Here is a 14,771-nt window from a genome sequence, read left to right on the forward strand (position 1 = left end):
GGGAGGAGAGAGCAGAAAGAAAGGAAAAGAAGTCGTGTGGAGAGAGGAGGGGGACTGACCCCAGGTAACGGGTGTGTAAAGATATGCCACTATCAGTCACCCGAAAGTATGTGTCTGACTACTTTGCAACACGCCTTCCAGCTGTAACAATCAAATTATATTAGTGAATATTACTCATTGGTCAAGGATAGATGGACACACACACACACACACACACACACACACACACACACCATAGACAAGAGAAAAACATCTGGCATCTTAAAGATGACCTGTGTTTTTGTTTTGCTTTGCTTTGCTTTGTTTATCTCCCTTTTACAGTGTTTAAAAATCTTTCTCTCTGCTTGCTGGCAGTCACATTCAGCGACAGCCAAGTCACTTTCAGCATGAAATTCATGGCACATGGCTCAGAGACTGGATCAGCCATGCCAACTCAACTCAATTGTTAGGAAAGTTGAAAAGTTCAAACTGTTTATTAAATGTCATGCAATAAACCCTTGAAGAGAAACACATATGACAGATAAATTCTAGGTGACTGAGTCTTAAGAGCATGCTTTAGAGGAAGGTTTAAAATGAACAGTTGAATACCGGAGTTTAAAGTAAGTTTGATTTACTTAAATAATGAAGTAAATGATTAAGCCACTCTTTCTGCACACAAGAAAGATCTATTTAACATCCACACTAAGAGAGAAATCAAGAGGTTCTGTTTCATTGGCAGACAGGAGGTAGTTGGATTGTGCCTTCTTCATCTGTAGATAACAAGATCACACAGTAGATGAGCTTGACAAGGTTGGGCCCATCTATCTCAAGACATTGTCCAGGTGACCCCGCTGGCATGGACTGCTTCCCTACTCTCTCCAGCAGGCCATTTAACGACAGGCCCAGTGTGTCCTCTACACTTTGGAAGAAGTGGAAACACATGCATGTTTTACAGATCCTCGGTTCTCTGAATGACTAAATGCACTGAGTCACAGTCATTGAAGGACAAGGGATCTGATGGCCTGTGTGGGAGAGTGTGTAAGACTAAAGAACTTGAATAACTTTATACTTATTTCCAAGTGGTTGGATCTAAAAGGTCCAAGCAAAACCTGAAAGTAATCATAAAGTTGATGAAGGAGCAAAAATATGAAATCACCTTTCATTTTTAAATGTTTCTTGCTTTGCTTTGTTTTTAGAGACAAGGTTTCTCTTTGTAGCTCTGGCTGGCCTCAAACTCACAGAGCTCCTCCTGCCTCTGCCTCCCAAATTGGGATTAAAGGTGTTCAACCCTAGTGCCCACCTCTTATCTTTCCTTAAGTCTCCTCCCTTTCTCCAAAAGCAGAGACTGCAGCTGTGAATGGGAAAGGGGAATTCCCGAATGATGATGTTTTGCTGAGCTACAGAGGCTGCACCTCTTATGAGGAGCGAACTTGGCTTGGGGCTGGATTTTCTAAGTAGAAAACTGACAACAGATGATTCAGGGTACAGTTACACTTGAGAAATTCACTAAATAAACCACAGATTTCAAAAAAAAAGGGACACTAAATGGAAAGCAAAAAGAGAAGGCTGAGCCGCCCCAATGAGGGATTCAATTTTGACTTTTAAGAATGTACATTAATGGAAACTGAGGCAAATGGCAACACTGAAGCCTAAGAATCTGTGAGCTTCACCTTTAAGAAATACGAGAGCGCAATTACCCATGCTACTTTGTATGTACAGTTAAGGATTTCCAAATAGGTATGCATCCTAAAAGAGAATTATCAATTATCTTGTATTAACTGGAATTGGTTTAAAATAACCATTTAAAAATAAGGAAAATAATACCTGCCTGAAAAGCCAAGAACCCTGAAAAGTCAGCTGCTGTCGGAGGTAGCAGGGATAGTTGCACTAACAAATTAACTCTGTCTGAGCTCAGTTTGCTCATCTATTGAAACGGTTCCAGGTCTGTCACAATTTCATTATCAAACTTTTAAAAGGGAATTAAAAATTAATTCACTGGGATTTGACTACATTTTATTCATCTGTGTGTGTGGTGTGGAGTTTGTGCATGCATGCTCACGTGCTCTCAGGAGCTGTGTCATATGTTTAAAGGTCAGAGACTGACTTGCTATATTTGGGACAAGGAAGTCCTGGAGACGGGAATTGAGGTCCTTTAGCTTCAGACAAGAGCCTTTACCTAATGAGACATCACAGGCACCTGCAAATAATTTCATTTACAAAGAACTATTCAAAAATGGGAAGTTAAGAAAATAGCTGGGCTGGGCTTGTAGCTCAGTTGCAGGATGCTTGTGTCAAACGCATGCATGGGGGTCTGGGTGTGATTCCTGGCACCAAGCATATGGGACAGGGTATGCCTAACTGTGATCTCAGCACTGTGGACAGTGCAGGCAGGAGGACCATCTTCAACTACACAGTGAGTTCAGGGGAAACCTAACTGAGAGACCCTGTCTGAAAGAGAAAAAGGAAATTATTTAATACAGCATCAAGTACTGAACATGGAGTATTTTTAAGTAACAATACTCTGGAGTACATCACTGACCTATGAATAATTATATAATAAGTTACCTTAATACTGAATCCATATAATACTGTAGTTCATAAACCATGTTTCCACATTTGTAGTCTCAAGTATTAGAGACTGGAATGTTTAAGGAACTAAAGAAATGCCTACATAAAACATGAAATAAACTGCAATTACTCTATCATTATCATGACAGAAGTTTACATTTGTTCTCAGTAGAGCTATATAGTTTATTAGTCGTTATTACCCAACAGGAGGTTTCCCTCTATGTAATGTATGTTAAGTGAAGTTGTTGCCATGGGAATGATGAATTAGACAGGATAAATTGCAACAAAAATTGGAACTTTTACTGAATTTTCAAATTGAGTATTTTCGTGAGGTTTCTTCAACATTTGCCTGCGTGCGCACGCACATCATCATTCTGGATGATTTCTGATCTTTCTTTAGATTAACCAATGCACACAAACTCATCCATTCAGACGCCGGTTGATGCTCCATGTCTTCCCCCTGGCATCTCCCTGAGACGCTCTCTTCCGCTGCCTCTCCCACAGTCACTCCCCAGCTCGGGTAGTCCATGGTGACCCTGTCTTCTCAGACTCCCCGGCACCTCACAGACCTACCTTCTCAACTGACACCACCATGTTGCTTACAATGATGGAAAGCTTGTTAGTTTGTGTATGACTGTCACTTCTTAGCCAGCTCCTCTGTGTGGATTCCCATAGCATCCCACCAGCAGGGTGCGCACTTACAAACAGAGCTTTGCTGAAGGAAACAGTGCAGAATAAAGCCTAGGATCTGAAGCGAATTTACAGATCAGATAGGATAAGTGTCTGCCCAGGCTTCCATCCTCCGTCCTCCTCCTCAGGGGCTTTCTCTGTCTGCACAGACCTTTCAGTAGAGAATTCATTACCACACAAGAAAAGCACTTTCCAGAAGTTGTGAAAAGCAAGATGTCCTTCTGCTTTCACTGACTACTACAAATGGAGAAGCTTTGTTACCATCGTGGTGTTCAGGGTAGGTGTCACAATGCCACCTACAAACCACTCATCACTGATACCACACTGATGAGGAGCAATCATGGCCCTGTTTATGTTCACGCTCAGAGCAGCCACAACAACAGTAACAGCAGCAACAACTGAAAGGCTCAGTCTGCAGAGTGGGAAGCACTGTGCCATGAAATGTATGGCTGGGATTTGGGTTAAGTTTTCCATATTTATAAAAGGAGACTCCTTTACTAAGGGTGATATAAAAAACTGCCAATTAAAATGAAGCAAGGTACTTCCAAAATACCAAAGTAATATAAAAAAGGAATGTTGGGAAGTTGGTAATTTAGATAATGGCTATGTTAAATATAAAATTATAGCATTCAGTTATAAAAAGTTAATTTAGAACCACTGTATATGTGTACATACATAAATACATATGTACATGTGTATAAGCTTAGAGGCATAAGGCCATTCACGCCCCATCATTATACAAACAGTTTTATTTATCTTGAAAATATGGGTTAGGCTATTTTTTAACTTGAAAACTCTACTAAAGACAGAGTTAAAATTCAGCTGGTTGAGATAGTAAATTTTTCATAAAGTTTAATTTTTTTATTTTAAAAGCTAAAAGATTTAATAAGTAAATTTAGCAATACAAAACTACGCAGTCACTTCACAAATACTGCCTTTCTGTGCTGGAGAAAAAAATCTGTATGAAAAATCTGTATACATTTAAAATAACAGCAAAAGCATACACTATATAGAGATGGACTTGACTGAAAACCATAAAGCATTGCTGATATAAATTAAATAATAACAGATACTGCATATGTGTAATAGGATTCTTAAGATTAAGATGGTGGTCCTCCCTTCAACAGTAGTATTGTTTGAACGAGTATCTTTAAAAATCCTCTTAGGTAAATCTAAATATTGTAGCTGTTCACAGTAAATGGCATTAAAACTATCACTGTTCGGTCTTTCATTCCAAGGGGACCTAGCTACAATCTTGTGGTGATGGTGGCGTAGTAAACAGGGAAGAAATAAATTCATTCTAGCAACCAAAAATATTTAGATAGGGTATAAATATATTTCAGGGCAGCAAAATGACTCAGTAGGTAAAGTCTTTGCAGGAATTTGGTCCTATGGACCCACATGGCAGAAGGAGAGTGCAGACTCCCACAAATTGTCCCTTGTACACTATAGTAGACACACACACACACACACACACACACACACACACACACACACACACACACACACACGGGGTGGGGAGATTCTCATTCATTCATATTTTTACATTCTCTCCCTGTCTTCCTTTCAAATAAATAAATGTAACATACATCAGATTTCAGGTGAGAATCAGGCTCATTATTTAGAAGACAAGATATCATGTTATCTTCGAAATGCAGCAGAATGAAGAATAAAGTGGAATAGAGAGAAATTTAAATAGACATAAAAATGGGAATTCGAAAAACAGAGTTCAGCGAAGTAGTACTATTGTGCAGGCAACAATGAGCGCTATTTATATTTAAATAATAGAAAGGAAACCGAGAATAATAACAGTAAGCAATAAAGCATCCGTTTTGACTTGCAAATCTCCCTTCTACAGCTCCTCTCTGCCCCTTCACAGCTATCAGAGGTAGGCCTGCTGACAGAAAGAGGTGAATCTTACCCAGCAATCTTGGAGCAGCTTAAAATACAATTTAAAGTGAAACAAAAAGAAAAAGCTAGGGAGTTATTTTAAATGGAACATCATTGCAGGTAATACACACCTAATGATAAGAAAACTAAGATGATATAATACGAGTCCATTGATTTTTGATAGAAGACTTAAAGAAGCATTTTGGCTGCAGGTCTTGTAGCTCTTGTTTAGATTTCTTTTGTCTCTGGAGCAGTGCTGCTTAGATAATGCATCCCAGATCCTAATTTGAGTGGACTAAGAGCAAAAAAGATTCGGGTCCGGGGACGGCTGGAGGAGGTTCAGCTCACTAATCTTTCAACAGCAGCAGAAGGTCACCATGGTAGGGGTGAAGCAGCTCGGGGTATACCAAAGCAAAGATTAATCTTACCAGGCCACCCAACCATCTTCTTTCCTGGGAGAAAAAGCTGGATCACCCCCTCCAGCCCCATGCCATGCAGGGCCACCCTGGCCTCTAAGGGACCTAGGAACCACACCTCTCCCCCACACAGAGCAGGGCCCTGCACACTGTGGGTGCCGACTTTCTATCCTGACATACTGGACATGTCTCAGGCCTGTAGCTGTTAGGACAACTGAAATGACAGCTAGCTTCCAGGATCACAGAGACTTTGAGTAATCCCAAAGTCTGTGGCACGGCTTGCTGTCAGGTTAAAATGGCCGCCATCAGAGAAGCAGTGTTACCAAGAGCAATATTTAGCAGGTATGCAGCGGCTGAGGGGAGCACTTCTGGGCTTCTGAGAGCAGCAGTCTCACCCAGTGACTCTCTGGGCCAGGAACTTGGGTAGGCAGTACTAGTCAAAACCCTGGGCGGACTCCAGCCCTGAAAAAACTAGTCAAAACACAGTGACCCCAGCCAGGGGTGTTAGCTACCTTGTAGGGCCATAAACTACAATGTCAGTAGGTAAGTGTTTACTGTCCTCTTTGAAGGTTACTTGGCAGACTGAGGTTGGAAACAAAAAGGTATTTCCTGAGGGTACATCTAAGGTCCTCTGGAGAGCTAATGTAAAGACAAATGGGTCAGCAACTCTCAGGTAACCTTCAACCTTTTTACAACTGCCCCACAGCACAGGGGGCACACTGGAAAAATTCCGTATGGAGACACCAATGGAGGTAATAGCTTTCTTCATACAATTCATGCACTGTATCTTCTGTGGTGTGGGATAAGGACTGTGCTGACCTCTGTAAATGTGCACGATATGGAGTGATCCCCACTCCTTGTTCTCTTTGTACCTGCAATGGACACTTTTCTAAATGAGAATTTTCAAAAGTAGTCTCTACAAGAGCAGAAAGATAGACGCTAAACAACTATCTTAGAAACATGGAAAGATATACAAGAAACCAACAGAGAGTTCCCAGGAAGAAAATCAGAGAAGAAAGAGGATTAAAAGGCAAGCTAGGGCCTGACATACAAACACAGGACTTGTGTTGGACCCTTCTCTCTCTCTTTCTCTCTCTCTCCCCCTAATGGCCCAAGTCTGAGAGTCATCCCTGCAGCTGTGGGCTGACAAAGGTACAGTGTAACTCTTTTCTACACACAGGAGGCTGCTCTTGAAGGAAGACAAGTGCTGTGTGTGTGAATGGGGGAGGGGCGCAATATAACAGTGGGAACCACGTGGATATTTTTCACTCATTTTTACTGCCTTCTGCAGGACATGCTATGTGGCTTAACAGACGGCTCTAGGGTTATGAATTAGAGACAAAAGTAGAAGTGTAACCCAACTCGCTATGCCCCTGACCCCCAATACTTATTACAACAACTGTTCCCTGATAGAGGGGAGACAGTGTCAGATCCCTCTTCGGGGAGCAATTTCCTAAGGCTGTGTTTTCCGTTCAGATGCTTCTGACTTAACTGATTTGTTTATAAACTGTTATCTTTATCATAAAGATCTGTTTAATCTGAAGGTTAGTATAAGGGCTCTCTGCATGACAGCTGTCTCATACATCAGTTTAAATGAACACAGCTTTGTTACAGCCTGGCTCGGTGCTGCTGAGCACCTGTGAAGATCTTGACAAGAGTCATAAACGGTATGCCCAGCGAGACCCCGGTGAAAGAATCACCTTCCCCCACCCAAAGCGAGCCCACACCTGTAACGTAGAAAGAGGATGCAGAGGAGGAGACGGATCAGTTTGAACACGCGTAAAGCAGAAAAACGATGCCCCTTAGGAACAAGGTGGGCATAACAACGTCCAATTTTAAATGCTGATGCAAACGGACACCACTACTTCCTGTCTCTCTGAGTGTGGGATGCCTTCAAGCCTCTGTGGCCTTCACCAGGCTTGTGAACTGGGTGCGCTGGTTTATTAATCATGTTTACAAGTCAGGAGTTTCACTGACCTGAAAAGTATTTTCATTTCCTTGCTCTTCAGTCCCCATTCTTTAACCCGCGTGTTAGGTGCGCAGGTGGGAGCGAGCGTCACGATAAGCTCATGCACACATTTTCACTTCAGTGACTTTTACACCACCATTCCTTTTTCCGTTATTTTGTTTAATCAGAATTAGCATAAATGAACACAAATTGTCTCTCTAAGATGATTTGTGATTTCTCTTTAAATAACTTTTGATGGTTTTTAAGACCTTTATTCATCTAAGGGTAAGGGGTTAGGACAAAGGTTCGTTACATACCATAATCGGTGATTTTACAGGACACCAAGTACAGCTCTTTCAGGTTTTGTCCCTCCTTGGCAATGACCTCCACACACCTGAAACACACAAAGTAGTAGAGTTACACTAATGCATCCCAGTTAAATTAGCAAGGGTGGGACCACACATTCACAAGAAGACGCCAGAGGTGAGTAGTTCACGAATAGCCCAGTCCTCTGCTTTCAACACACCTCATTCAAGGGGTCTCAGACTAGACTCTGGTGTTCTCTGCTCTCATGCTAAGGACTCAATCCTAAGTGGTTTCATTACAGGCTTTCTGACCAGCATCCTTTAAAACCCAAGAGATGGGAAACAGGCATTCCTTTAAGACCACTGTAAATCTGGGTACGAAAAGCTGATAAACCCATGTAGCATAATGAATGTGTACATATAAAATGATATAAAATAATTAACCAAAATTGCAGTATATAGGTAGATAGATATTTCAAAGGAATGATAATTATTCAGAGCCCAATTTTTAATTCTGAAGTTTGAGACCATTAAATGCACATTTGAAGAAATTTTATTCAATGTGAAATCCAAAGTTGTAAAAAAAAACTCTATAACTGATAAAGGATATAAAACCAGAACATGCAAGAATGATAAAACTTTCACTATAGAAATGTTTCATTTTTAATATTTTAAATGAACTGTTATATAGAGTATTTTAATTATACACAGTCATATAATATTTTTAAATCTTTTTGATTTTCACTGAAGTTAAAAGATTTTTCAATATAACCTTATCAGAGCTATAGTAGACAATTTAATGAATTTTAAAAATAACGATTATCCACACTACCTAATCCATAGCTCAGTTCTCTAAAATATCAGAAGCTGTACTGTCGGGCTGACACACGGACATGGGTGCCCTTCAATGCACTCCCCGTGTTCATCGTATAGACAGCAGTTAAGCAAAAGGGCAAATAGCAGAAGAGTCATTCGCCTTTTGAGGAAGGAAGGGCCAAGCAGCCTGATAGCTGTGTGTTTAACTCATCAAAACTCAGTGGGCAGCATCCATCTCTGTCTTTCAGATGTTCCATTTGCTGCCTGGCATATTTGTGGGTATCTTCATAAATGTCAGGGAATTTTATATAATTTTACCCCATATAATTCATTATTGAAGGTTAAGTTAGTAAGAAAAGCATATTTTTCTTTTAAAGTACTTTTATGGAATTTTGTCCTAATGGAATGATAAACATTTCATGTTTCCCCAGGCAACCAGGCAAACATGCTTCTTTGGCTGTTTTATCTAAAAAGATTTATGATTAAACCAGATAACTACACAGAGAACTTAAACCACAACAGAGTTTGGATTGACCCAGATTATTGTAAAGGGAAACTTTAAGTCTAATTTCATATTATTTGCTTTAACATAGCATTTTAATAAGTCCATAAAAAATGCTAAAAAGGGTTAAGACAATTCAAGCAAAGCCCACATATTACATATACAGTGAGTTTTTACATGCTGAGAATAAAAAATAAAAGCCACAGATTATTAAAGAATCCTAATGATTTAAAATTTCCTGAACACTTTCTGCAATATCGAAGATCCATATTGTATGATCCTTATTGGGTTAAAAAAAGTTATTGTATTATGTTGTGGTGACAATGAAAAAAAATTGTGTTTTGTTCTCATGCTTCATACAAAATAGTTCAAAATGCCTGATTTATATTTGATTGTGAAAGACATTAAGCAAATGCAGTCTCTCATTGAATCTATTTGTCTCCAGTCTATACTGGATATGCTAGCCATAAACACATATAAACGTTGCAGATTCACAGAGAGGGCTGGAGGTAGCAGATAACAGAAAGAATGCTACTATATCAGACATTTGAACACTTTCATAACAACAAAACCAGTGTGTATCTAGAACAAGACAACCACTGGAGGACAACTGCCCCCAAACAGCTGAATGACAGGGGGCATTGAGGTTCCTCCCCGAATGACAGAGAAAAGGACAGGATGTGTGGATTATTTTGAGTAGATAATGCAAAATCATGTCGCTTGCTCAAGAGGTAATACATTAACAAAAACATACTATTCCTTGAAGGGTTTAGAGTAAAAAATTAATTTTAAATCATCCATTGATATGATATTTGATGACAGAATTTTAAAGTTCCATGAATCTGGACTGAAATTCTCCCCATTTTGGGAGACAGGGTTTCTCTGTGTAGCTTTGGCTGGAACTCAGATTCACAGAAATCCACCTGCCTCTGCCTCCTAAGTGCTGGGATTAAAGGCGTGTGCCACCACCTCCAGGTAAGACTAGAAGTCTCAATGCAATATTAAGACAAACACAGAGTTGAGTAGTGAAAATAGCTGAAGTAGTACTGCTTTGAGATCTGAAAATGGAGTTGGACTGCACTACCCCACGATTGCAAACTGATGGGCACACACAGCACTGCACACACACCCTTGGCCAGTTTCTGAAAACTTGTACTTCTGCCAAGTGTAGCTCCTCAGGCAGCACGGGTGACAGGTCGAGGTGACAGACCAGGGCAATCACTACCCTTTTCTGCTCAAACCTTTAAAGTCCATTCTAGAACACATTTAGAGGAAGTACTACAGTACACCACGTCCACGAGGCACATTTACCCTGTTTTACAAACCCATGGTATGAGCACACTCACCTCACTGTATGCTATGTGAAAGGTTCAGGCATTATGCTGGCCTGCCCCTGTTACCTGGTGGAACAGGCAGTACCCTGGTCAGCCCAAGGTTCCATGGGAACTAAGTCTGCACGAAGGTGCAGAGGACCCCTTTAAAAGACAGGTCCCTGCTCATTTACGCTCTCTGTTTCCTCTCTCTGTTCCCCCGCCCTGCTTTGTCTCTGCTATCTCTCTACTCTGTCTCCCACCTATGTTCTCTCGGTCTGTCTATGGCAACAAGCCATGGCGGTCAGCCATTTACCCTGTTCCTTTCCTCTTCTTAGTCTTCCTACTCTGCTGGGCCTTATAATAAACTTAAAGTCAATATGTCTCATGTCTCAGCATTTCTCTTCTTTTTAAACAAAAGAATAACACTATGTAGGTAGGAAAATAAAATGTAAAAAATAGAAATGATGGAAATTTTCACGAAAGGTATTTATGACAACTTTAAGGGGTATTTTCAAACACCTTTTAAAGTGACAATCTTTGATGGTCCTGAGCGGTGTGTCTCCATTCCCATCCCTATTCATGTAAATCACACAAGAGAACACTCTATCCAATGAAGTTAAAAACAAACCGTATAAGGCCACGGAGCCAGCATACAAGCACCTATCATCAAAATCTAGAATTTAAAATGTTCCCACCCTTTCTATCCTTCGTCCCCATCATTCCAAAGGACAGACCTCTGAATATTATATGACAAATATTCTACCTAGATCCAAGACAAAACAGGAACAAAAAAGAAAAAAAAAAAAGGAAAGAAAGAAACACTAAGTCCTTAGGAGAAGTAGTGAGATTATAAAGGGTAAATGCACGACAAAGACAAAAAATGACATAACTGAAAGATGCCAAAAAAGATGAGAAACTGTCCAAGTATTCCACGTGTTCACACCCAGCCAGGCCTACACTGGCCTGCCCCTGAGCTCTTCTGAGAGCTCACATGCAGACATGTCTTTAGGAAGAAGGAAAGACTCCCAAGACACATTCTCTACTACACCTGTAAGGAACCCAGACTCCTACCTTCCTTGGAGATCCTATATCATTTGCTTCAAAACCAGGCTCCGAGTAAACATTTTCTTCCAGATCAAATGTCTTGGGTTCATTTAGACACTCTTTAGTTTGTTCTCAATTGTCTGCCCTTAGATTATTTTCTTGCTTTTATGCTTCAGCAAGGGTGTGAAGAAAAAAAAATTCAAGTCTTACTATTGTAAATTACTGAGTAACAGCTGTTGAGAATGAACATATACATTATTTATATATTCTTTCTCGCTCTTTTAGCATAGAGGAAAGTGCCAGAAAACCCACTCTAAGATAGTCAGAGAGGACAAAATTAGTTTTGATAATTTTACAGTCACTTGCTTTTAAGAAGGTTTTAAAATACACCTGAAGCATTTGTGAAGTTTAAAAACTGAAAGGTTATTTCATGAGATGTGCAAGGTGTATTTTTTTCTTTCTTTTCTTTTTTAAGGAAAGAAAACATTTCTCAGTTGTGATGAAGGAAAAAGCCTGTCTCCGTAGCAACACATTCTTAATCACCTGATTTACACGAGGGGCAAAGGTTAATGAATTAAGCTGTGAAAGTTTCAACATTATCAAAGGAATTCAAAAGAGCCTTGAATTATGGAAAACAATGACACATTCTACATACATACCAAATTTTTATGTTTTTTTTTGTCTCCTACTCAAAAGCCAGAACATGGCATTAGTGACAATTGAAAAGAACTAATGAGGAAATATGACTATGTTGTTTGCAAGAGGAATGTCCTAGGAGACCTTGTTACTGTTTGTGATGTGCTTGAAACCAAAAAGAAGCTAATTGGAGCTGCCAGACACTGGTTTGCAAATCTTCCTTTAAAGGACAGGCTCAATCACCTCCGGGCTGTGAAAAGAAACATCCCCATAAGAGATGCATTAGCAGAGGGCCTGGTGGAGTTCAGATGGCGCTTGGGGGTTCTCTCCCAAGCCACACTCCTATTTGAGGAACAGACCTATCTTTAAAGAGGGAAAATTGCAACAAGACAAAACAAACAAACAAACAACAACAACAAAACCCCTGAGATACAAAGAAGAAAAAGTATAGAGGGTGCCGTAAACAAGTTGGTAAATTCGTACAAAGCTTGGTGTGTTTAAGGTTGGATAAACATGGAGCTGAAACAGCACAAGTCAAAAGACACCACAAAGGTGATCTACGGGAAGGCTCTAGAAATAGAGCTGGATTTTCAACATTTCTAAAACTAAACAAGCTGCTAAGGGAAACTACACTGTATGGACTGCAGATAGACAAACCGCAGTCCATGTACGTACACACACAGACACAGACACACAGACAGACACATACACACAGACAGACACATACACACACACACACAGACACACACACACACAGACACACACACACACAGACACACACACACACACACAGACACACACACACAGACACACACACACAGACACACACACACAGAGACACACACACACAGACACACACACACACACAGAGACACACACACACAGACACACACACACAGACACACACACACAGACACACACACACACAGACACACACACACAGACACACAGACACACACACAGACACACACACACAGACACACACACAGACACACACACACAGACACACACACACAGACACACACACACACAGACACACACACACAGACACACACACAGACACACACACACAGACACACACACAGACACACACACACACAGAGAGACACACACACACAGACACACACACACACACAGACACACACACACAGACACACACACACACAGACACACACACAGACACACAGAGACACACACAGACACACACAGACACACAGACAGACACACACACACACACACACACACACACACACACACACAGACACAGACACACAGACAGACACACACACACAGACACACAGACACACACACACACACACACACACACACACACACACACACACACACACACAAAGGAAGTGTGGTTTTACAAGATCTAAGCAGAGTAGCAAGAGGCCCCAAATGTTGTCGAAGGGTGCCCTGCTAATTCACAGATAGGCTACTTAAGTGATACAAGAGGTTGCCAAAACAATTTGGCATCTGACAAAAACCATAATGACATCTGATTGATTTTTTTGTAAAGTCTGAAACCAAGTTCTGCTGGAGAATAATCTAATCAATCACAGTGGACATGACTTACAAGTGTATTGTGCTTTCAGAATATGTGAAAGATCCCAAGGCCTAAGGAAAGGAAGATTTATAAAATCATTTATGCAAATTCAAGCATTTATGACTAGCCAATTTCCCTTATTTGAATAAAATCTCATCTATGGGCATTATATTTGTAGGTACTTTTTCCAGTGGCAGGATATTATAGAAACAGGAATAAAGGCATTTTTGTCTTTAGGTTAACCAACTGGATTTGATGAGCAGACGTAAGATTATTTCAGAATTTGGCATATGTCACCAAGCTTATATGTTGACAGCACTTTGTATTCCTCCAGACCCTTTCTCATAAATGCTCTTCCATGCAACTGCAGAGAACCAAATACAAACTCACATTGAACTTTCAGGAACACTTGTGAACACATTTTCATAGACGATATATAAACTGAATTTTTAAAGATTGATTTGCAATTAAAATGCTAACTCATTTGCTCAAAGAACATTCTTAATATACCAGAGGGGTAGAAACTATGAGTGACATACAAAATGTCACCAGCTTCACCAGTTAGCAACAATTATCTTGGGACACCAATTAAGTTCTCACTTACCAAATGTCATTCTCTAGAAAGCCAGAAGCTGATTGGTGAATCTGAGATCTATTTAGGTAGACATTTCCCATTTACACGGTAGCAGACCCATGCCCATTCTGTCCCACAGAAAGGTAGTGGAAGGTTAGAAAATGACCACTGAGGTTATCCTATAAGAGAAGCATCTCAAAAGCTAGGCGAGGCTGCAGGTCCTTGAGTTTGCAGCCCTTCCTAAGAGTTAAAGAGTTCTGAGGGGGAGAAGGCAGAGCTCACTGATAATTGCCATTTCTTTCCAGGCAATGATCACTCACCCTGAAGGACTCTCAACATCAGCTAGGTTTCTTCTTGTGAGACAGAGACTCAGCAAGGAAAGAACAATTCAGCAACAAAATGGAGTTTCCCAATGTTTTCATACATGTCATCATGAACAACTCTCCTGGGACGTAGTTGTCTCTACCCACATATCCAAACACCCTTTAATTGAATTTAAATGTTTAATAGGATATTTAAAATAATCTTCAGGCAGAGTAAG

At 40.4% G+C, this 14,771-nt stretch overlaps 1 protein-coding gene across 1 annotated transcript in view; it reads right to left on the reverse strand.

Annotated features, from left to right (window-relative positions):
* Fbxl17 (F-box and leucine rich repeat protein 17) overlaps positions 1 to 14,771 on the reverse strand; it is a 402,885-nt gene that overhangs the window by 139,268 nt on the left and 248,846 nt on the right. The window contains 1 exon segment of the mRNA XM_027397738.2: positions 7,809 to 7,885. Coding sequence (XP_027253539.1) covers positions 7,809 to 7,885 — 77 coding nt within the window.

Source organism: Cricetulus griseus, chromosome 2, assembly GCF_003668045.3.
Source record: "Cricetulus griseus strain 17A/GY chromosome 2, alternate assembly CriGri-PICRH-1.0, whole genome shotgun sequence".
In the NCBI taxonomy this organism is placed as follows: Eukaryota; Metazoa; Chordata; class Mammalia; order Rodentia; family Cricetidae; genus Cricetulus; species Cricetulus griseus.